This window comes from Palaemon carinicauda, chromosome 36 (assembly GCF_036898095.1).
Source record: "Palaemon carinicauda isolate YSFRI2023 chromosome 36, ASM3689809v2, whole genome shotgun sequence".
Taxonomy (NCBI): Eukaryota; Metazoa; Arthropoda; class Malacostraca; order Decapoda; family Palaemonidae; genus Palaemon; species Palaemon carinicauda.
The window spans coordinates 70,438,205-70,463,128 of record NC_090760.1 but is presented as its reverse complement, the minus strand read 5'-3'; the positions used below and the strand labels follow the sequence as shown (position 1 = coordinate 70,463,128).

Genomic DNA, 24,924 nt, shown 5'->3' with positions numbered 1-24,924 from the left:
GGTTTTATGGGAAGATTAGTTTAGGATCTCACTGTTGAGAACATTGGGGACAGAAGAAATTGGAAATGGCTTTCAAGAAATAGTGACCTTCCATTGTGTGGAAAGCTTTAGTTGAAGAAGAAGAAAATTGTGTGTAGGTTTGCTTAAAAATGTTAGTTCTCCGGATCGGAACCTGTTATGATTGGTCGAGGTGTATAATATCTCAATCCCAATACTGTACATAGAGGTAAAATGTTAACATAATTTTATTAATTAAGGCAATCTAGGTCAACATACGGTATGTCATGATTTGAAGGATTTATGAATTATAACTGAAATAAAATATGTTAATTGAATAAAGGTTTGTCAAGGTATTATACTGTACAGTAATCTGTAAGTGTGGTTGGGGTATTATGAATAGTATCTCTAGCAAAGAAATGAAATTGACTGTGGAGATTCATCCCAGAATACAGATTTGAGTATTGTTTCAAGACAGCCTTTCTTCTCACTGAATTTTTGAATCTTGAACCCAGGAATATATATTCAAATCCTCTTAAGTTTTGATTTTTTGCAAGTTGATAAAGGTTTTTGAAAAGGAATTAAAACCCCATCTCTTAAATTCCTCCATTTTCTCAAATCCAGTTGAATCAGCAATTTATATAAAAAGTCTGTTTTAAATATTTAACTTAGCCGGTGAATATATAATAGCTGACGTCTCCGGCGGCTCGACAGAAAAACACAAAAACTCGCGAGCGATCGCTATGAAGGTTGCGGGTGTGCCCACTAGCGCCAACTATCGGCCAGATACCGCATATACATGTAAATAGCTCCAGTTCTTCTCTGTCGGTCTGATCGACAAGGTGTTCCATTACTCGCTGTTAACCTGGAGTTTTTCAACAGTCTTGGTGAAGTACTTCTTTTTGGTTTGAGCTTTCGCAGTGCAGGTGTTTTATCTTCAACTTAAACTCTTGAACTCTTTTTTGGATAGATTTAATTGTTGATGACTTTGGATTGTTTTTTGGACTTTCTTTGACTTTTCAAAATGGCTGAGCCTTCTCCAATTCCTAGATTTCGTAAATGTAATGCTAGGGATTGTAATAAGCGTCTTCCAAAGGCCTCTCTCGACCCACATACTGTGTGTTCTAATTGTCGGGGTAAAACCTGTCAATTAGGAGATCGGTGTGAGGAGTGCGTGGGCCTTTCGGAATTCGATTGGCTTGAGTTTGACAAGTATTCTCGTAAGCTAGAGAGAGATAGGGTGAGGAGAAGTTCCTCTAGATCGTTAGAATTTTCCTCCTCCCATGCCCCTGAACCTAATCCTTCCCCAGTAGTAGTTGTGCCTGAACCCTCTACTAGCACTCAGGAACCATCAATGCGGGATATGTTACGTGCCATTCAAGCTTTGGGCGAGAGAGTTGAGTCGTTAGCTACGGACCGTAATCAACTCATGGCGGACGTAAAAGAGTTAAAGTGTCAGAGTGCCACAGTAGAAAATCGTGGGAAAGTGAATAGTGCGCAAAGTGTTATCAGTGTTGCGACCGAGGGTTCGTCTGTTCGTGCCTGTCGTCCGCCTAGTCCGAGACCTCTTGCAAGCTCCCAAGCCCCAGGGAGAAGTAATGTCGTAGGACTTATGGGTTCGAGAGGCTTTAACCAACGAACAGACGTTCCCTCTATGGTTTCAGGCGTGTCTCGTCAAGACCGCCCCTACCATAAGACGAGCGAGACGGTTTTCTCCTCGTCATCCGAAGGCTTATCGCGTAAGAAACCGTGGAGCAAGGTTTCGAGACCCTTAAAGCGAAAGTCAGTCCCTTCAGGACAGGTCCAGCGTCCTGGTTGTAGCCATTGGGACAGCTCTGACCCTGTGCAGTCATCGGAAGACTGCTCGCCGCCTAAACAGAAGCGTAACACAGGCTCCGAGAGTCTTAGTGTAGGCAATGTTTTGCAGTCACAGACGTTACCCTCGTCTCTTGCCGCACCCATTCCTGTTGATCCTAAATGGGTTGTACTGCAAGACATGCAGAATAAGCTTGCCTCTCTTATGGAGGACTATTCTGCTGAGCAGGTTCACGATGATCCTCGCCGCTTAGCTGATCGAGATCCTGGCCGTCAGCCGCCCAAACGAGCCTTTGCTCGTCCTGTTGACGTTGGCGTTACAAAGTCACGTCAGTCACGTTTTGTAGAGCCTCACTCGATGCAGTCCCGTGTTGACTTTCAGCCGCATGTGGACGTTCAGCCGCTGCCGCATGCTCTTGTTGACGTTCAGGACGTTCGCCAACCAGCGAAGTTGACTTGTTTTGACGTTGAGCGTCAAGCTCCGCAGTCAAGAGTTGTTTTGACTGCTCAGTCTAGGCAGTCTCGAGTTGACGTCGAGCGTCCTCCCGCTCCTGTTGTTGTTGATAGTCAGGCTGTTAAGCAGTTACATGACGTAGCGTCCTGGACTGCTACTGATGCTCCGGTGCGTGTGGACTCTGCTTGTCAAGCATTGCCACCAAGGCAGGTCTCTCCCTTGCTTGAAACTCAGCAGTTATCGGACGAAGCTCCTTCAGATGAGGACGTTGCTGATCCTCATCCTGATGATAATCCTTCAGATGTAGATGAACCTAAGGCGGTTCCTCCTTCGATGGACTTTAAGAAGATCATGATGATTTTCAAGGATCTTTTTCCAGATCACTTTGTTGCTGTTGCTCCTCGTTCGCCTCCGTCTGAGTTTGCTCTAGGCTTACCTGCTACCAAGCCAGCCTTTACTAAGCTAGTGCTTTCTCGCTCTTCCAAGAGGGCTTTACGTCTTCTAGGCGACTGGTTGGATACCAGGAGGAGTTTGGGGAAGACGGCCTTTGCCTTCCCTCCTTCTAAGCTTGCTTCTAGATCGAGCGTCTGGTATAACACGGGAGAAGTTCTCGGCTTGGGGGTCCCTGCCTCTGCCCAGGGTGACTTCTCAAGCCTCGTAGACTCTCCCCGTCGCCTGGCCATGAGACGCTCGAAGATTTGTTGGTCCTCCTCGGACCTTGACCATCTGCTTAAAGGCGTATACAGAGCCTTTGAAGTGTTTAACTTTCTTGACTGGTCATTAGGAGCTTTAAGTAGGAAGATCTCGTCTGCCGACCAAGATGTTTCTTTACTTATCATGTCCTGTATGGATAAAGCCATCCGCGATGGCTCCAATGAGCTCGCCGCCACCTTTACGTCGGGAGTCTTAAAGAAGCGAGAAACCCTTTGCTCTTTCCTTTCGGCAGGAGTTACTCCCTGTCAGAGATCGGAACTGCTCTATGCTCCCTTATCAGCGGCCTTGTTTCCACAACAGCTGGTTAAGGATATAGCTGCTTCGCTTGTGCAGAAGGACACCCACGACCTGATGGCGTCCTCTGCTCGCAAAGGGGCTCCTTCTTCATCCTTTGCTGTGAGACCCAGGATCGAGACTCCTGCATCTAGATTTATCCCGCCCTTTCGTGGCAGAGCTCCCAGCAGGGGAGGCTCTCGTACCGAGGGAAAGAGAGGAGCCAAGTCCTCCCGTGGCAGAGTCTGACTGCCCACAGCCTCAGACAGCGGTAGGTGCCAGATTGAAGAGCTTCTGGCAGGCCTGGGAGAAGAGGGGTGCAGACCAAGAGTCTGTTCTGTTGCTCAGAGAGGGGTACAAAATACCGTTTGTACGCAAACCTCCTCTAGTAACAACTCCCATAGACCTCTCTCCCAGGTACCGAGAGGAGTCAAAGAGACAAGCCCTAAATCAAGAAGTGTCTCTGTTACTAGAGAAGGGAGCGGTGGTGAAAGTCTCGGACCTTCAATCACCGGGGTTTTACAACCGTCTCTTCCTAGTCCCAAAGCATACAGGAGGTTGGAGGCCGGTGCTAGACGTCAGTGCGCTCAACGTTTTTGTTACAAAAACAAAATTCACGATGGAGACCACGAAGTCCGTCTTAGCAGCGGTCAGAGAGGGAGACTGGATGGTCTCTCTCGACCTACGAGATGCGTACTTCCACATTCCTATACACCCGGATTCCCAACCGTTTCTGAGGTTTGTTTACAGGAATGTGGTGTACCAGTTTCGAGCCCTGTGCTTTGGCCTCAGTCCTGCTCCTCTCGTGTTCACGAGGCTCATGAGGAATGTGGCAAAATTCCTCCATCTTTCGGGAATCCGAGCCTCCCTGTACTTGGACGACTGGCTTCTCAGAGCATCGTCCAGTCATCGCTGTCTGCAGGATCTACATTGGACGTTGGGTCTGGCCAAGGAGTTGGGACTTTTGGTCAACTTAGAAAAGTCCCAACTGATCCCATCCCAGACTATTCTATATTTGGGGATGGAGATTCGCAGTCCAGTTTTTCGGGCTTTTCCGTCTGCCACCCGAATAGAACAAGCCCTGCTCAAAGTCCAACTAATGCTGAAAAGAGAACGTTGTTCAGTCAGGAGTTGGATGAGTCTCGTAGGGACTCTCTCATCCCTGGAGCAGTTTGTCTCGCTAGGGAGACTATACCTTCGGCCTCTCCAGTTCCATCTAGCCTCTCACTGGAACAAGGGCAAGACTTTAGAGACAGCATCAATCCCAGTCTCCGAACCAGTAAAGGCATGCCTGAAATGGTGGGACAGCAATATCAGTCTGAGAGAGGGTCTATCCCTAGCAGTCAAGAACCCAAACCACGTGTTGTTCTCAGACGCGTCGGATTTGGGTTGGGGTGCGACCCTGGACGGTCGGGAATGCTCGGGTCTGTGGACCTCAAGTCAGAAGAGCATGCACATCAACGGCAAGGAGCTATTAGCAGTCCACTTGGCCTTGATGAAATTCGAAAGCATTCTTCGAAACAAAGTGATAGAGGTCAACTCAGACAACACCACAGCTTTGGCGTACATCTCCAAGCAAGGAGGCACACACTCCCACACGCTGTACGAGATCGCAAGGGACCTTCTCATATGGTCAAGAAATCGAGGCATCTCCCTGTTGACGAGATTCATCCAGGGGGACTTGAACGTCTTGGCAGACTGTCTCAGTCGGAGGGGTCAGGTGATACCCACGGAATGGACCCTCCACAAGGACGTGTGCAAGAGTCTTTGGGCGACTTGGGGTCAACCCACCATAGACCTCTTTGCCACCTCGTTGACCAAAAGGTTACCGATATATTGCTCACCAGTCCCAGATCCAGAGGCGATCCACATAGACGCGTTTCTACTGGATTGGTCTCATCTGGACTTATATGCATTCCCACCATTCAAGATAGTCAACAAGGTACTGCAGAAGTTTGCCTCTCACGAAGGGACAAGGTTGATGTTGGTTGCTCCCCTCTGGCCCGCGAGAGAGTGGTTCACCGAGGTACTTCAATGGCTGGTAGACATTCCAAGAAGTCTTCCTCTAAGGGTAGATCTCTTACGCCAGCCCCACGTAAAGAATGTTCATCAAAGCCTCCCCGCGCTTCGTCTGACTGCCTTCAGACTATCGAGAGACTCTCAAGAGCTTGAGGCTTTTCGAAGGAGGCAGCCAGTGCGATTGCGAGAGCTAGGAGAGCTTCTACCATCAGAGTATACCAGTCGAAGTGGGAAGTCTTTCGAGACTGGTGCAAGTCAGCATCTGTGTCCTCTTCCAGTACCTCTGTAGCCCAAATCGCAGATTTTCTTTTACATCTGAGAAATGTTCGCTCCCTCTCAGCTCCCACGATTAAGGGCTACAGGAGCATGTTGGCTTCGGTCTTTCGACATAGAGGCTTAGATCTTTCCAACAATAAAGATCTCCAAGATCTCCTTAAGTCTTTCGAGACCTCTAAGGAACGTCGTATGGCAACTCCTGGATGGAACTTCGACGTGGTCCTAAGGTTCCTCATGTCAGACAGGTTTGAGCCATTACATTCAGCCTCCCTGAAGGATCTCACCCTCAAGACGCTTTTCCTAGTGTGCTTGGCTTCGGCTAAAAGGGTCAGTGAAATTCATGCCTTCAGTAAGAACATCGGCTTTTCTACAGAAAAAGCCACATGTTCACTTCAACTTGGTTTCCTGGCCAAAAATGAACTGCCTTCTCGTCCTTGGCCTAAGTCTTTTGATATACCTTGCCTGTCAGAGATCGTAGGCAACGAACTTGAAAGAGTGCTGTGTCCAGTTAGAGCTCTTAAGTTCTACTTAGCTCGTACTAAGTCCTTATGAGGTAGATCTGAGGCCTTATGGTGCTCAGTTAAGAAACCATCATTGCCTATGTCAAAGAATGCTTTGTCATATTTTATCAGATTTTTAATACGAGAGGCTCATTCTCACTTGAATGAAAAAGACCGATGCTTGGTTAAGGTGAAGACGCACGAAGTAAGAGCTATAGCAACTTCCGTGGCCTTTAAGCAAAATAGATCTCTGCAAAGTATTATGGACGCGACCTTTTGGAGAAGCAAGCCGGTATTCGCGTCATTTTACTTAAAAGATGTCCAGACTCTTTACGAGGACTGCTACACACTGGGTCCATTCGTTGCAGCGAGTGCAGTAGTGGGTGAGGGTTCTACCACTACATTCCCTTAATTCCAATATCCTTTTAATCTGTCTCTTGAAATGTTTTTAATCTTGTTTTTGGGTTGTACGGAAGGCTAAGAAGCCTTTCGCATCCTGGTTGATTTGGCGGGTGGTCAAATGTCATTTCTTGAGAGCGCCCAGATTAGGGGTTTGATGAGGTCCTGTTGTATGGGTTGCAGCCCTTGATACTTCAGCTCCTGGGAGTCTTTCAGCATCCTAAGAGGATCGCTGGGCTTCGTGAGGAAGACAGACTAACAAGGCAGAGTAATCGTCTAAGTCAACTTCCTTACCAGGTACCTATATATATTTGGGTTTTGTTATGATATAACTGTCAAAAACTCTAAGCATATACGCTGTAAACTTTATTAATTCTGGTCTCTACCCATCACCATGGGTGTGAATCAGCTATTATATATTCACCGGCTAAGTTAAATATTTAAAAATGATATTTTGATTATAAAATAAATTTTTTGAATATACTTACCCGGTGAATATATAGAGACCCAGCGGGATGAGAAGAACTGGAGCTGTTTACATGTATATGCGGTATCTGGCCGATAGTTGGCGCTGGTGGGCACACCCGCAACCTTCATAGCGATCGCTCGCGAGTTTTTGTGTTTTTCTGTCGAGCCGCCGGAGACGTCAGCTATTATATATTCACCGGGTAAGTATATTCAAAAATTTATTTTATAATCAAAATATCATTTTTGATCTAATTCGACGTTTAACAACCATATATCGCTGTGACACCCTAGCAGTACCAGCTGAACTAGGTTGAGTCCCTTGTCAGGCTGGGAGGAACGTAGAGAGTAGAGGTCCCCTTTTTGTTTTTGTTTCTTTGTTGATATCGGCTACCCCCCAAAATTGGGGGAAGTCCCTTGGTATATGTATACAGTATATGTATGTATGTATTGAATTCATGTTAGCAGAATGCCTAATTGACCTTGGCTATTCTGTTGTGGTTAGTCTCGTTATAATTTCATGTGTTGGCCTTGAGACATTGATTGATACGTCTGTCTAGTAAGAATTTTTTTTTCTTTTCCGTAAATAGTAGACATTGATTGGTACCATTGTCTGGCAAGAATTTTCTTCAGCTATAGTAGCTTGAAATATCTTTATATTTGCTGCTACTTTATATCTTTTGTCAAATTTGAAAGTTGTCTTATCCAAATTTTGGTGGGACTTAATATAAATATATACTGTATGTTCATATATTTGTCTTCTACAGAAAGTGAGAGTTAGACTTTGGTATTTGAGAAAGTGAGAGTTTAGATTGGTGATGATTCAGTTTTATTAATTGGAAAACTTGCACCTGTGAAATTTGGGAAAGGTATTGTACGTTAGCTATTTAACAGGTATTTGTTTTGTCATTGAATCTGTGAAGAAAGGTTTCCAAATGTCATGTGTATTCTAAGAGTCCACACATGTTGCAAAGTGTTTTGAAAGATCATACGAGGAAAAAATATTTGGAGACTATATTTTCAAAGGGTTTAAGGTGTGAAAGGAATTGCCTTTATTGAGTTGGTGTATTTTTACAAGTATATGTACATTTATGTATTTTGTTTAAGCTTATACCAATCATAGTGGTATATATAATTGGTTTTCAATTTGCATGCACTAAATACATTACAATTATTCTCATGTATCTCATAGGAATAGTTTTATACGTGGGGAGAAGTGGAATTTGATTTCTTTGAGACCTTTATATAGAGAAAGAACTGGTGTGTACATCTCTTCAGTATGGTAACACAAGGATAAGATGCTTAACCCTACGACTATTTTGTTAACCCGAATAATCTCTGTAGAGAACAACCTACGGAAGTAAAGCTGTTCTTGTCAATAGGAGAAGCATGCATATTTTTATACAAGCAATGCAGTTATAGGAATTGATTTCACATGAAATTGTCAATATACTCAATACAGTGATTCTGGGACATGGCATCTGTATTAGGAATTGGCAACTTTCGTTGTGTATCGAAGTTGTGCTTTGTTTTGTTCTTTCAAAAATATTATATACTGTAGTTTCACTTTTTCAGGTCTAAAAGTTAGATTCATTCTATCATACACTGTATTGAGTTATTGATAAGGTTTTGTCCTGTTTTCATAGTTCAAATTTGTTCACTTTTCTAATTTGAAATTTGAAATTTATTCTTGATGTAAGATTTATTCCTTATTTTTTAAAAATTGTAGTTACAATATTTTTTTTTTTGGTAGAATTTTGGTTATCAAAGAAGTTGTCTTTGTTTATATATTGTATATTAATGTACCCACATAAATAATGATAAGGAAAAGGCAATGACTTTGAAACTTTTCTGGTATATTACAGTACACTATGATGGCTATATATACAGGGAATGAAATTGAGGCAAAAATAATTTTGAAATTATTCTTAAGACTTCATTATTATTATTATTATTGTTATTTTTATTATTATTATTATCATCATTATTATTATTATCATCATTATTATTATTGAGGGAAGAGTGACTGTTCCTCATACTCTAGTTTTGGGGTGTCTGAATGTGGATGGATGTAGTACAATAGAGAGTAAAAGATGTGAGATTGGAAGTATGTTTAGGAATAGAAGGATGTATATGTTGGCCTTGTATGAGGCAAAGATAAAAGGGAAGGGTGAAGTCATGTTTGGTGGAATGTCTGGTAGAGTGTCTGGGATTGAAAGGGGAGGAGCAAGAGAAGGTGTGGCTTTATTGCTGAGTGAATGGATGACAGGTAAAGTAGTGGAATGGAAGGAGATATCATCTAGGTTAATGTGGGTAAGGGTTAGGTTGGGTAGGGAATGTTCGGCCTTTGTTCGTGCGTATGGGCTAGGTTGTGAGAAAAGTGAAGAGCCGAATGAATTCCGGGATGAATTAACTAGTTGTGTAGAAAGACTGAGTAGAAGGAATTATATAGTTGAGATACGTGACTTAAATGCTAGAGTTGGGCTGGAGAAGTAGGTGTCATTGGGAAGTATGGCGTAATAGGTGAAAATGAGTGTGGTGAGAGACTGGTAGATGTGTGTGTTGAGCAAGAGCTTCTAATAAGTTGTAGTTTTTTTCTTCAAAAGAAAGATAATAAAAAGTATACTTGGGTAAGAGTGGCAAATGGAATAGTGATAGGAAGGGCATTAAGGGATTATGTGTTGTTAACTAGAAGGATGATTGGAAAATTGAAAGAGGTGCATGTGTTTAAGGGTATGGTTAATGGTATGTCTGGTAATTTTTTGTTTGAGGGAAAATTAGTTGTAACAAAACAGTGGAGGGATGTGAAAGGGAGGTATTGAAGGTTGAAGAGTAATAAAACCAGAAGTAAAAAGTGAATATCGAGAAAGGTTGGAAGTGGCATATGACAGAGTGAAAGTTTAGAGGAGTTGTGGAAGTGAGTAAAAAAAATTTTGTTGGATCGCAAGTTGTGTGTGTGGCAAGAGGATTTTTGGAGGTAGCATGAGAAAGGTTAATGAATGGTGAAATGAAGGAGTGAAGAGAAAAAGAGGGCATTTGAAGAATGGCTGCAGAGTAATAGTGTAGAGAAATATAAAAGATAGAGAGAAAAATGGGGAAGTAAAACTTAAGGTTGCTGAGGCAAAGAGGGCAGCTGACTGGAGTTGGGGTCAAGGATTGGGTCGTTAATATTAAGAGAAAAAGAAGTTTTGGAAAGAAGTGAAGAGTAAGGAGGGGTGGTTCAAGAATTGAGGAGACAGTGAAAACTGGAAATGGAAGGTTGTTGAAAGGAGAGGAAACAAGGAAAAGGTGAGCTGAATGTTGAGGATGATAGGGAGGCAGATATAATAGCTGCTGTAGGTGTTGAGGTGCCAGTGATGGGAGATGAGAATGAGAGAGAGATTACAATAGAGGAAGTGAGGAGAGCACTAGATGAAACGAGAGTAGGAAAAGCATCTGGTATGGATGGTGTGAGAGCTGAGATGTTGAAGGAAGGGGGTGTGACTGTACTTGAATGGTTGGTGAGACTGTTTAATATGAGTTTTATGTTGCCATTGGTACCAGTAGACTGGGTGTGTGCGTGTATTGTATCACTATATAAGGGTAAGGGAGATGTGCATGAGTGTTGTAATTCAAGGGTTATTAGTTTGTTGAGTGTGGTTGGAGAAGTGTATGGTAGAGTACTAATTAATATGATTAAGGATAAAACACAGAATTCAATCTTAGAAGTACAGGGTGGTTTTAGAAGAGATAGGGGATGTATGAATCAGATTTTTACAGTTAGGCAGATATGCGAGAAATATTTAGTAAAAGGAAAGGAGGTGTATGTTGCGTTTATGGATCTGGAGAAAGCATGTGAGAGAGTTGGTAGGGAAGTAATGTGGAATTGGTGGAATGTTGTTGCAAGCATTGAAGGGTTTTCTACATAGGCAGTAAAGCTTGTGTTATGATGGGAAATGAAGTGAGCGAGTGGTTTCCAGTGAGAATTGGGCTAAGACAAGGATTTGTGATGTCACCATGGTTGTTCAATTTTTTTGTTGATAGACTGGTGAGAGAGGTGAATGCTTGATTGCTTGGTCGAGGATTGAAACTGATAGACGAGTGATCAGGAGTGGGAGGTAAATCAGTTGTTTGCGGGTGATACTGTAATGGTTGCAGATTCAGAAGAGAAGCTTGGTCAATTAGTGACAGAGTTTGGGAGGGTATGTGAGAGAGGGAAGTTGAAAGTTAATGTGGGTAAGAGTAAGGTTATGAGATGCACAAGAAGGGAGGGTGGTGCTAGGTTGAATGCCATGTTGAATGAAGAGGAACTTGAGGAAGTAGATCAGTTTAAGTACTTGGGGTCCTTTGTTGGAGCAGATGGTGGACTGGAAGCAGATGTATGTAGATAGTGAATGAAGGATGTAAAGTGTTGGGGCCAGTGAAGGTTGCGTTAAAGAATAGAGGGTTAGGAATGAATGTAAAGAGAATTCTGTATGAGAAGTGATTGTACCAACTGTGATATATGGATCGGAGTTGGTGGGGGAATGAAAGTGATGGGTAGACAGAACTTGAATGTATTTGAGATGTGTCTGAGGAGTTTGGCTGGTTTATCTCGATTAGATAGGGTTAGGAACGAAGTGGTGAAGGTGAGAACGGGTGTAAGAAATGATTTAGTTGCTAGAGTGGATGTGAATGTGAGGTGGTTTGGCCATGTAGAGAGAATGGAGAGTGGCTGTCTGCGGAAGAAGGTGATGAATGCAAGAGTTGATGGGAGAAGTACAAGAGGGAGGCCAAGGTTTGGGTGGATGGATGGAGTGAAGAAAGCTCTGGATGGTAGGAGGATAGATGTAAGAGAGGCAAGGGAGCATGCTAGAAATAGGAATGAATGGTGAGTGATTGTGATGCAGTTCGGTAGGCTCTGCTGCTTCCTCCAGTCACCTTGTTGACCCCTGAGGTAGAAGCAGTAGGGGATTCAGGTTATGAAACTTCACTTGTGGTGGATAACGTAGGGTGGTCTGTGGCACCCTAGCAGTACCAGCCTAACTTGGCTGAATCCCTCGTCAGGTTGGGAGGAGCGAAGAGAGGAAAAGTCTCCTTTTGTTCTTTTTTTTTGTTGGCTACCCCTAAAATTGGGGGAGTGCTTTGGTAAGTAGATAGATAGATTATTATTATTATTCTTACCAGCTAAGCTACAATCCTAGTTTGAAAAGCAGGATGTTATAAGCCCAAGAGCTCAAATAGGGGGAAATAGCCCAGTGAGGAGAGGAAAGACATATATCAGCATCTTCAACATAAAAACATTCACTGGAAGTTTGATGATTTTGAAGTGTTGAGAACAGACAGGAAGTGCTTGGTAAGAAAGGCACTGGGGATGGAAATTGCAGGTTTTGGACTCTAAGAGTCCTCTGGAAATCTTGGGAAAACGGCAGTAGTGTAGAAAAAACTCATCCCATGCTGATGATGAAGTAAAATTTGAAGGCCTTTTGTCTTTTTATATTGGCTATGAGAAGTAGTTAACCCTATCTCATTGCTTCTAATGCAAGAATAAAGTATCAATGTTGTCAGAAGTATGTTTACAACTAGAGTGAAAAAGACCAAGATTTTTTTTCTTTCAATTATATCTCCTTGTCACTTATTTTTGGAATATGGAAATAATTTGTAAGTGACTGATCAATCAGGAGGAAGACTTGTTGAATGAGAATACACTTGTGAATAATGTCTTTCATCAGTTCATTGAAAATAGAATTAAGGGATCTACAATTTCCTTTAAACACATTTTGTATTTGGGAGTCTGAAGTATTTGCATGAAAAATGTAGTTGGATGCATTGGGCATTGTCTGATATTATTATATCTAAACTGTCCCATATAGGAACCAATGTATTGTATTGTACTGAAGACTGCATATTTTTGTATTGTTCATTATTTTTAAAAGTTTTATTAAACAGTATCATATTGTAGCTTCCACAGATTTTGTGACAAGTGTAGTATGTACTCCGTTATGGAAACCTTGGCGTGCGGTATTTCTTGTAATATTTCTATGCTTTTCTACTTTTGCCAGAGAGAAATGCATGTTGAATTCTTGGTTATCGTTGCAATCTTTTTGCGTTTTTCTTGTATTTAGTAGATAAGGTGTTCCCCTAATTCTCTTTACTATTAATAGCAAAATAATATCTCGATTAACTGCCCTGAATCTCCCCTTCTACTTATAGTTACGCCAGGAGAAGGTGGAGCTGGAGCAAACGCTAGAACAAGAGCAAGAGTGCCTTGTAAACAAACTGATGCGGAAAATAGAGAAACTCGAGACGGAAACGGCCACCAAGCAGAACGATTTGGAAACTCTACGCAGGGAAAAGGTGGGTCTTTCAGCAATTCTTCTCCTTCATCGCACTCATTTCTTGATAGAGACAACTACAGTATATTGCAGTACAGTAGTCTTGTCCAGTTGAATTTAGTGTTATTATTTTCTTCAAGATCGGGTTTTGAAAAATACAGTAATTTTCCTTTTGATAGCATTCTGATGAATTAGTTTATTAAGACTACTGTACTATGTCTAAAATTCTGTTACTTAATTCTCTAAACTTCTGTTGGTCTCACAAGGAAGATTTGAACTTGAAATAATGAAAAGAAATGGAATGAAATGAAGCTCAAGAAATTGTACAGGAATTGCAAGAGACCGGATGAAAGGGAGAAGATAAAAAGCAAGAATAATTTAATTTGACAACTCCACTAAAAAAAATTTAGTAATCCATAGCATGCCACTCAGATCAGTCTGTAAGCAACACAGCACCCATAAGCGCAACAGATGGTAAAGAAAGTCTACTGTCTGGGAATTGTTAATGTTACCTTTTTAGATATAAACTTGTACCTTAGTTCTAGTTATGTGACATTCTCTTCCCCAGATATGAGCGTTATTCAGTACTCCTTTCAAAGCATATCTGTATGTTGAATTATATTGGTTTTAATTCTGAATATCTTGATTTCAGATTGAGCTGGAGAACACATTGGAGCAGGAACAGGAAGCCCTTGTTAATAAGCTATGGAAAAGAATGGACAAATTAGAGGCAGAGAAACGGTAAGAGTTTATTTCGTGTCTGTCATGTTAAGCTTTATTACGTTGCAATAAAGAAGTGCCTTTAAAATTGAGAGGTTCTATGACTTGTATGTCTTGCCTCTGCTTTTCTTTTAAGCTTGAAAAGATTGATATCGATATATATTCGGTATTAGACAAAGGCAATTTAGTGACCTAAGTTTAGGCCTTACGAAAGTAGTCATAGAAAATGAAGGGCGAGTGGAAAAAATAATGGGAGAATGATTTATTGTTCTGGTTTGCACTGTGGCGTGCTTTTATGCACTCATAAAAGAATGAATTGTTAAATTTTTTATAGCAATGCCAGGTCCCCATGCAAATGGCCATGTAGGAAGTTATTGCCGACAAAATATCTCTCAAGTGTGCCTCTAGCTGTGCAAACTGTTTATCCTTCAACTCTACCTCTTCCCGCTTTTTTACCACTATGCTGTTCAGCCACCAAACTTTTACATATACTGGACTGGCTTGTGGTAGCCTATAAGAAACATCCCTTTCTTGCAATCTGTTAGATGGGATTTGAGCCCTGCGCAAGCCTGATAGTTTCTTGTAGTGTTTGCAGCTTTACTATCCTAGTGAGTCAGGGATGGCAGATTTCGGGAAGCCTACAGGTCTACCTGCTTGGTCATCAACAGTCATTGCTTGGCCCTTCCTGGCTCTAGCTTAGGCGGAGAGGTGGCTTGGGCACTGATCATCGTATGTATGTCTGGTGTCTCAGACATTGTTCTGCCCCTCTGCCACTCATGAGTGACCTTTAAGCTTTTAAATTGTTGGGTCTTCCCCCATTAGCAGACAGTCATGGAAAATGGGTGTCTGCTAAAGAGGGTGATGAATGCAAGAGTTGATGGGAGAAGTACAAGAGGAAGGCCAAGGTTTGGGTGGATGGATGGAGTGAAGAAAGCTCTGGGTGATAGGAGGATAGATGTGAGAGAGGCAAGAGAGCGTGCTAGAAATAGGAATGAATGGCGAGCAATTGTGACGCAGTTCCGGTAGGCCCTGTTGCTTCTTCCGGTCACCTTGGATGACCGCTGAGGTAGCAGCAGTAGGAGATTCAGTATTATGAAGCTTCATCTGTGGTGGATAACGGGGGAGGGTGGTCTGTGGCACCCTAGCAGTACCAGCCGAACTCCTTTGAGTCTCTCGTCGGGCTGGGAGGAGTTCAGAGAGGAAAGGTCCACTTTTTTTCATTTGTTTGATGTTGGCTACCCCCCAAAATTGGGGAAGTTCCTTGGTATATGTATGTATAAAATGGCCTTTCAGGCTTAATAGTTTGCTGTAGTAGAAATCATAATACTCAGAAAGCATTAGAAATTAGGAATATGTATAAATTCTGGGCAGGGGGATTTTTAAAGTTGGGACAATTCATCGCTGGCAGTTTGCCCTTAAATGTATTTTGTCGATTATCCATGTTTAAATTGAAAAGTTTCTGAAGAATGAGGTTTGGATTGATACTGGATGCAGTGCTCATATATGTATTTATTTGTTATGGGGAGAAATAAATTCTTGTATGAAATGTGCATATGCACCATCATTGCCAATAAAGGTAGTCAGGAGAAAGGAATTCTTCGCTCCTATAAGTAATACAAACCTTTAATCTTTAATAGGAGCATGATTTCAGTGTAGTAGTAGTAGTAGTAGCAGCTCTTTTAATTTATAACGTTTTCTTTCAGATTGAATGAAAAGTTTTACAGTTGTGATCAAGGAATATTAATAGAGGGATATGCAGGGTTTCATAACTAATTGTGTAACATTTTTCTGTCTTTCTGTTATCCAACCTATGTTCCTCTCATGGGACATGTCAGTTACTGTTCTGTCTATTGTGTGTGTGGCCATTCTAAGATGATGACGACATAGATTTAAGGTAGTTGGTTATCTATAGACATATATGGTGCTTCATCGGAAGAAGAGTTCCTTCGCCGCCGAATTTAACGGGAGGGGCACTGCCCTTCTTCGTTCCCACAATGTCTCTCAATTGCCAAAGGTGTATCACCTCTTGTTCTTTTCCCTGCAAGTGTCGTCATTGGCCTGCACGACTCCGTGGAGGCAAACTTTTAAGTTCCCCCTTCTCTCCTCGTTTTTGCAGCCTTTGCTTCAACTTCTGAGAAGAACGAGTAGAAGACCTCTTGAAGACCGCAATCACTTACAAATGATGTGTCATCCCACCTTAGCTATTTAAGCTGTACTGCAGTGATAGTACTGTACATGTATTACATTAGATATACACTACAGAATCAGTGAAATGAGGATGGGGAGTATATATTAGAGATAGCTCGGAGTTTTGAATTGACATGTATGAACACCTAGTTTCAGAAGCTGGATAGGCATATTATAACCTATGGAAGTGGAGGAGTGGAAAGCCAGATATAGTACTTATTGGTTAGAGAAGTAGGGAAGAAAAATGTGATGAACTGGAAAGGGATTTTGGGGGAAGTTTGTGTTGAACAACATAGACTGGTAGTGGTGGATTTTAAAATGAGGTAGAAAACCCAATTATTATTACTACCTCCACCACCGAAGTGGGAAGGAGGTTATGTTTTTGCCCGTGCTTGTGTGGTTGTAATTTGTGTGTGTGCTTGTTAGTTAACAGCTTCCTGGCCACAATTTTAATTGTAGAGAAATGAAACTTGCAAGGATTAACTTACGTAAAAAGCGGGAAATGATTAAGTTTTGGAAGGTCACGGTCAAGCAAAATGTCCAATTCACGTAATTAGCCATAAGTTTGGACATCATTATCACAGAGACTTCAAACTTGGTTCATATTTGAGTGTACGAAAATCCACGCCAGTTAATACATGTTAAGGTCAAAGGTCGAGAAGTAAGCTTCCGCGGGAGATGTCTGCGCTCTACTGAGTGCCCCTAGCGGGAGATGTCTGCACTCTACTGAGTGCCCCTCTAGGTAAATACTGTATATACTTAAGTGCACAGTTTATCTAGTCAGCATTATTGACTTATTTCATAATTTCAGGATGCTACAGGGAAAACTAGAGCAACCAATATCCAACCCCCCTTCACCAGCTGATTTCAACCAGGGCGACAGGGCCAACAACTTGTCCTCGCACATCCAGCATTTACGTAATGAAGTGGCCAAATTCAGGGAGCAGCTCGCCAACGCTCAAGAAGAACGTATGTATTCGTTGGTTTCGGTGTTCAAGATATTTGATCATCAGAATTCTTAAGGTTATCTATGGAGGCTTAGGGGCTTTAGATTGATTCAGTCTTTATCAGGGACTTATATCAAATAGTGTTATATAGATATGTTGAACACTTACAGTGTTCCTGACCATGACTGGTATGAAAATACGTAATACAGAAATCCCGGTAGATGTGTGACTGCCATAAATGAATTGGATATTTTGAGAATATTAATTTCATGCTGTTATATTTAGAATGTAAAGGTTGTTTTATTATAGTCAGTGCAGTTATAGACGGTGTTGAAAAAAATTAATGCTCATTACGTTATAGAGAGATCTGTTAAAGTTGATTCGTGTTGAATAAGTCATCTTTCTCTACAAAACTGATAATAATTAGCAATATTTGTGGAAGTACCAACCTATTGCAATGTTATTCATCTGAAGATGCACACAGGCATCCACTTTCATTAATACTGTTAATTTTCAGCACATTTCTCCAAAAATGGTGATGTGAAGTTGACCATTTAGATTTTCAAACTAACTTTGATTGTAATAAATTTTTGGGAATTTAATGTCTGTACATACTGGTTTAATCTTTGAATCCATTTACTTTCACGACAAGAATTAGTCATTTTCTTGAATTTTTTTTTTTTTTTACTTTAGAAATTGTTTTTGTTTATTTGTTGGTTTAATCAAACTATGGTCTTTATTTGTTTTGGATCATTAAAGTAAAGTACATGCAAGGTTTTTATCAATCACTGCAATCGCAGAAAATGCAAACCATCCAAGTTTTAGGAATCAGGAGTCTCACAGTCAACACTGAGCGCCATTAGACGTAAATTATGACCAGTGATTACTATTTTTTTTATCGCTTTTATTATTTTACAAAAGTCTCACAGTCAACACTGAGCGCCATTAGACGTAAATTATGACCAGTGATTACTATTTTTTTATCGCTTTTATTATTTTACAAATCGATTTATTCAGCTCTTTGGTAATAAATGTTGTGAATGCCTACATGTTGTAGTTGTTGTAACAAGATGATTTAAGTAAAATGTAAAGAAAATGGTCTGGGTCTCGACTGCCAAGTCATTTGGTGAGTGTTCGGCACTCAATATAGTTTCTATATTTTGATTTAGAAAAAAAAAAATAAGAAAATATTGGAAGAGCAATCTTTTTGGGTCTAATTTTTTTCCCTTAGGTAGCAACAGAGGTAAGAACCCTGTTGCCACATCTATCAATTGTTTTGGAATATGCTACTACTTGTTACCTTTGACAGGCAATATGCACATGGGCCAAGCCTTTTAAACCATCTAGTTTAAAGGATTGAGCTCTTAGCTACCCTTCAGATAAACCCCTCTAGCAAGTGTAGCTGAAAACATAAGCCCAGAAAGAATAACTTGAAGGGAATCAAGTTTACGGATTCAGATTTATACGATCAGTTTAATGAAGTAACCCCCCTCCCCTCTCCATACTGTATTGCATCACCGAGAGATGGCTGAAAAAGATTAAAAGGTTAAGAGAAAAGTGGCAACAGGGTTTTTTCTCTAGTAGGTAAACAATCTATCAGTTTAGGTCTGTTGAACTTGAGTTTATGTCTGTGATGGAATCTTTATTTTTCATCATATAGTAAAGATATTATTTGGAAGAGATGTCAGGTTATGTCATGTAATTGAGCAAAGATAGTGAAGGAAATCTTTGATTGGTAGTTATTATAGTTTTCACATTTTTAATTCTTTTTGGTTTAATATTTGTCATTTGCATATCTTTATGGAAAATAGGAATCTTTTTAAAAGTTGTTTGTTTTGACTTGAATAAAAACTTTTGTCCTTTAATAGCTGGAAGAAAATATTCCTGTTAAAGGGCAGAGGTTTGTATAGTTAGGAAAAATGCAAATTACTTTTAAAACTTCTTATACTTTTTCTCTACATGATACAAGTGTTGCTAATTGCTTTCTCAATTTTGTTTTTTTAATTTTTTAATCCAGATTTTTTTTATTTGTTGAACTTTTTCATTCCCTGATGCCTGCTTAACATCCCACTAACCTTTGTCTGGACATTCGTTTTTAATTTGTGCAAATATTTGTTCGGAAAAGTTGTTTTGCACTTTGGATATTTTTTCATTATTTTGCCATAAAAGAGAGTTGTTCTGACACTATATACAAACCCTTCGCTATTTATACAGATATTACTTTTGGCGAAGCTGAAAGACGAGCAATGAGAATTTTAGGGACGGATAACCTCCCAACCGCTAGTTAGCAGGAGGGGTGGGGTGTAGCCTGCTACCCCGCCCACTCACACACCTCGGCTGAGCACCCACTTGGCTTACTGGCTCAGTAGAGGATGGTCACTGCCGTTCTCTCTCTCCTCCAAGACTTGCCATTTGATTAATTACTAATTTATTTTTATTTTCAGTGTGTCTTTGGGTTTCTTCAAGTCCATTCTTACCTGTCCTGAACTCGAAGGCCGCTACCGTGGTACTTTCATATCCACCCTTCAGACGAACCCCCACCTGCTGTGTATGCGACACACCTGTAATGAGTGTCGGGATTGGTCTGCCTCCTAGTGGGAGAGGTATTGGTGCAGGAAGAAGAGGGCCAAGTCAGATTCTTCTCCTTCGAGGTCCTCCTCGAGGTCGAAGAAATTGTGGACTTCTTCTTTAACCCCTTGATCTCTTCCTGAAGCTGCTCTTTCGCCATATTTTGTGGGGTTTCCCATCTGTGGACCTGTTCACAACAGCCCTGAACTTCAGGCTCTCGTTCTTCTGTTCCCCAGTCCCCGATCCTCAAGCTCTTTGGCAACATGCATTCCAACAACGATGGGAAAACATAGACGTGTACGTGTTCCCCCTGTTCTGTCTGATGAATAAAGTCCTCAACAAGGTCAGAATAAGTAAGAACTTATCAATAACTAATAGCTCTGCAATGGCATCACAGAGAGTGGTTCACAGACCTGCAGTTCCTAACGGAGATTAGGACCGAACTTCCTCCTCGACTCGATTTACTGAAATAGCCACATGCCAACATCTTTCACAAAGCAGTAGCTTTGCTTCGGCTTCATACCTGGAGACTGTCTAGCACCTTCTATCTCAGAGAGGCTTTTGGCAACAATTTGTGGAAAGGATGTCTAGACACTTCAGTTGCTTTTCAGTGTCAGTCTACCATGCAAAGTGAGCTGTTTTCTGTGGCTGGTGTAGTGGAATTGGTATCACTCCCCACAATGCCTCTATTCCAACAATGGCGGAGTTTCTTGTACATCTTCGGGAAGAAATGCTTCTCGGTTTCAGCAGTCAAAGGCTGCCGCTCGGCCTTGAAACTAGTAGATATTTCCGCCTCTGGAACTTTCCTTACTCATTCGGAGTTAGGAGATTACTTGACCGTAGTGGGAAGTTAGTTTGGGTCCTTCAGTCTCGGAAGGGTCCCCCCTATGAACTATTACGCCAGGCAACAGATTGCCACCTTACCCTGAAGACGGTGTTCCTACTTGCTTTGGCTCTGGGCAAAAGAGTTAGTGAACTGCATGGTCTATCTTACATTATCTCCCCATTCAAGAAGATGGAGGGGAAGTAATACTCAGCTTCGTCCCTGAGTTTATTGCTAAGACTCAAAATCCAGGGGTGTTGGATCTTAGATTTGGCCCCTTCAGGATAGAGAGTCCGTTCTGTAACTGAAGAGCCAGACCAATTGGTATTTTGCCTAATAAGGTATCTGGATGCTACCTTAAAAGAATAGTAGCAGCTTGCCCCCATGTTACAGCATTGTTTGTTAGTACAGGAAAGGTCAAGAGGAGGGTAACAAGTTCTTGGATTCACAAGGTCATTGACTTTGCACTTAATTCTGACTTTCCTCCACAACAGGGACCCAGAGCTCATGACATCGGGGCACTGCAACGACCCAGGTGTTCGAAAAGAACTATTCTCTGGCGCAGGTACTACGAGCGGGCGTATTGAAGCGTCAAACGATCTTCACCGTCCACTACCTGCAAGACATAATCCACAGAAACATGGATACGTTTTCCATTGGTCCTGTGGCGGCTTCACAATAAGTGGTCTAAAACATCTCGAGCTCCTTGATGGACAATTAGTAGAGGGTTGAGGGCTGAGGTTACCCTTGGTTAGTGTGGGGTGAAGGAGTAGAATGACTGGCTTGCTTCTTCCTTTCATTTTCTCCCCCCCTAGGGAATCAGCACCATGGTACTCAGCACAGCTGACCTCGCCTCTTTGCAGGTAAGATTCATTTTTCTTGTGTATCCTAAGTATAGAAATAATAATACTTGTTACATCATCAATACCCCTTAAAAGGGGCTATTGGGCAAAGTTTCAGTACTCTCAGATTCCTATGACACAAGATCCTGTTGCTAGACTAGCCACATTGCTAGTATCACAAACACAAAGCTTCCGCAGGCCGCTGATCGTGCAAAGCACAACTATTTTAGTGAGGGCAGGGTTCCTACTACCTACGATATATATAGTAATGAGAGAGAATCCCGGCTCAAATGCCAAATCCAGTTAGCGAGAACTTCCTCCCTCCTAAGAGTTAAGTCATCCCTATAAATAGTGTAGGGTTTGTATATAGTGTCGGAACCGACCAGAAACTTACTGAGGAGCACGACCTGAGCTAGCACGCTATCCGACCCCGGGTCGCCTCAGGGCGCGTATCACTCCGCCTGAGGTTGCCCCCATAGAAAACGGGAATAGGGTAAACTACACAAAATTCTGGTTGGTTGGGAAGAGTTACCAGTAACTCCTAAGAAAGTAGTTCTAGGTAAGTATGTTAGGAAAAATACAAATTACTTAAAAATTTGTGATTTTTCCCAACGATATAAACCTGGAGCTTTTTACACAAGCTGGCCCGCCAGCCCTGTCCCCCCCAAGAAAGTCCTGCCCGAAAGCAAAGTGGGTGCTAAGCCCAGGTGTGTGAATGAGCAAGGTAACTGGCTACGCCCCACCCCTCCCCCTAACTAGTGGTTTGGATGGTTACTCCTCGCTGAAATTCTCATGGCTCGTCTTTCAGCTTCGCCAAAAGTAATATCCTTATAAGTAGTTCCAGGTTTGTATCGTTAGGGAAAATACAAATCACTTTCAAATTTTTCATATTTCATGTAAGCTACTGTAACTGAAAAATGGAGTATTGTAAAGTATATTTTAAAATACTTTAGGCTGTCGCTGAAGATTTGTTTCAATTTTGTGTGTAATATGGGATGCAGATGTTTCAGCATGCTTGTAGGCCCCAGTTATTTAAGGAAATCTTTTTCTTGTCAATGAATTCCCTAGATGAATGAAAGGAAATGTAAGGTGGAATTACAGTATATGCAGTCAGTGAAAAATGACATTGGAGGATTTTCTTCATTTAAATGTGGAGAATCTTATATGCTTGAGGTGAACCTCTGATATCAGTCACTGTACTCTTAAATAGTGAATGAAACTATAGAATTATATATTTTTTCTTTCTACTGGAATTTTTTTTTCACTTATTAAAGTCAGGTGTTTCTATGTGATTTGATATCTGAGCTTTTCTCTATTGAAAGTTTGTAGTGACAATGATGTCTTATAGGGTATGGCAAGTTGACCTAATCTTCCACTGTTTAAAGGTCGCTCATGAATGGAATCTTCTTGGTTCCTTTTTGAACAGAATAATTTTTCCCAGGCACGAATTAAAATGAAGCTTAGCTGATGGATGAAAAGCCTTTCACTTGTAATTGGTTTGGAAAGGGAGATAGTTCCTCATTTCTAGATGTTGACAGCTGTGTTTAACGTTATAGACCCATTTCTTTGCCTGGATTGTGAAAAGTCATGTCAGGTGAATAGTAAGAGGAAGAAAGTCAGAAAATTTATAGGTTTTAAAGTCTAATTACTGCAAGAGATGGAGGTCACAGCTATTGCAAGACTCGTTGATTATTAAATACTGAAGAAATATTGGAATACTGTGATTCCTTCACAAAAAAATACTGCCATTGAGTGTTAACCAAATCCAAGCAATAAAGTCACTTATTTTTTTTATTAACATGAGGATTGTTTGGCGTTGAAACGGGGACACCTCATTGACATGAGCACTATTTGGGGATGAAACATAAAACATGTAGGGTTGAAACATAAAACATGTAACCCTCTTCTAGATTTAACAAATGTAAATGCTTGTAACATGTGTACAGAAAAGGCCTCATGTCTTTCAATATACAGTATAGATATTCTTTAAGGTAGCCCTCTGTTGTTTCCTATTTTTGGGTCCCCTCCTTGTCGGGGGAATTACTAAAGAGTTTTGCTACGTCTTGCGATTCCCTAGTTTTACCCGCATTTCAACTCTACAATACCTGTTTCGATATTCTTTTGAAAGAATGATTTATTTAAATGAAAGAGAAATTTTATATTGCTGTTCTAGATCTCTATAGTAACTGGAATACTATCTTTTGTAATTACATTATGCCAGTGAACAAGGGGAATCCCTTGCCTTTTGAAAGTTGAGTCCATTTTGTTCATTTGTATAGTTAAACAACATTATTGAAAATAATTTTTCTTCCATACCTTTTGTATCAAGTTCTTTGTGTTTAAAATTGCCATCTGAGATTTAATATTGAGTTAGCGATGATTATTATAATTGAGTCTTATATGAAAGCTTCAAATGTAAATTACAGTACACTAATAACCAGTTTTATTATTATTTATTTATTTATTATGTTTAGTTTGTGTTTTACCAACTAATACTTTTGACAGTTTGTCCACTATTGTCAAACCAGAGTTTCCCCATCGTTGTGCTTTGTTCAAAACACCGGTAACTGTAGTATGACTGTGCTCTCGGTCATACTGTATTTACTACGTGTCAGAGAAGCTTTTGATTTGTATTGTTTGCACGGTCACCCTTTTATTTCAGGGCCAGGATGTATATATTCATCATAAAATTCTTTAGGTAATGTAATGACAGAGGAAGAAATGTGTAACAGCTAAATTTCAATAATGTTATCTTTGTAGACAATCGTGCAACACAGCAGTATGCTAATGAAGAACGTCTTATTCGTGAAGAAAATCTCCGTCTTCAGCGGAAACTCCAAATGGAGATAGAAAGAAGAGAGGCCCTGTGCCGGCACCTCTCGGAATCGGAATCCAGCCTAGAAATGGAAGAAGAGCGGCACTACAACGAGGTCACTTCCCAGCGGCATCGAACCTTGTCAAGTCCGGTGCCTTACAACCCATCCCCTAGCACTTCAAGACCACTTTCCCCTGGTAAGAAAGAAGCAAGTCCTTATGCTCTTGTCTGTCAGAATTATTTTCTTCTTTGTACGAGTAAGTTTGCAAGTTCTGTCAAGTTATTCTTGTGTTTGTGAAGGTACACAGAAAATATTTATTGGAAGTTTCCTCTCTTCTTCTTTTTTTTTTTTTTTTTTTTTTTTTTTTTTTTTTTTTTTTTTTTTTGGTAGAATTGTGATTTTTGTCAGGCTATTATTACATAAGTAAAGGTATTTGTTCCTATGCATATACAAATTTTTCATCCTTTGAAGTAGGGAATGTCTTTAACCCTGGATAGGTACGCTACTCGGACATCCCTTTAAGGGTATACTCGGTCGCGCGCGACCCCGACTCCAAAAAGAATTCAGGAAAAATTTAGTAATGCATCAATCTGTATTGTTTGACTTGCTAAAAATAATTCAAAGAATGCTAAAAACTACTGAAAATATAAATGATACCCATCTACAAAATAACTATTTATTAGAAATATATTAAAAATTTAAGTATACAAAAAAAAAGACGACGTAAATATTCACAAAAAATAGAAATATACATATACACATAAATCCCTTTAGGGACACCTTCTTAGATGGCAAAGCAAGAGCGTGTAATTGCTA

General features: G+C 40.8%; 1 protein-coding gene across 1 annotated transcript in view; it reads left to right on the top strand.

Annotated features, from left to right (window-relative positions):
• The window catches only part of LOC137628889 (coiled-coil domain-containing protein 6-like), a 56,450-nt gene that overhangs the window by 17,636 nt on the left and 13,890 nt on the right, over positions 1-24,924 (top strand). Inside the window, 4 exon segments of the mRNA XM_068360147.1 lie at positions 13,084-13,227; positions 13,858-13,946; positions 16,924-17,081; positions 24,053-24,304. Of these exon segments, the coding sequence (XP_068216248.1) occupies positions 13,084-13,227; positions 13,858-13,946; positions 16,924-17,081; positions 24,053-24,304 (643 nt within the window).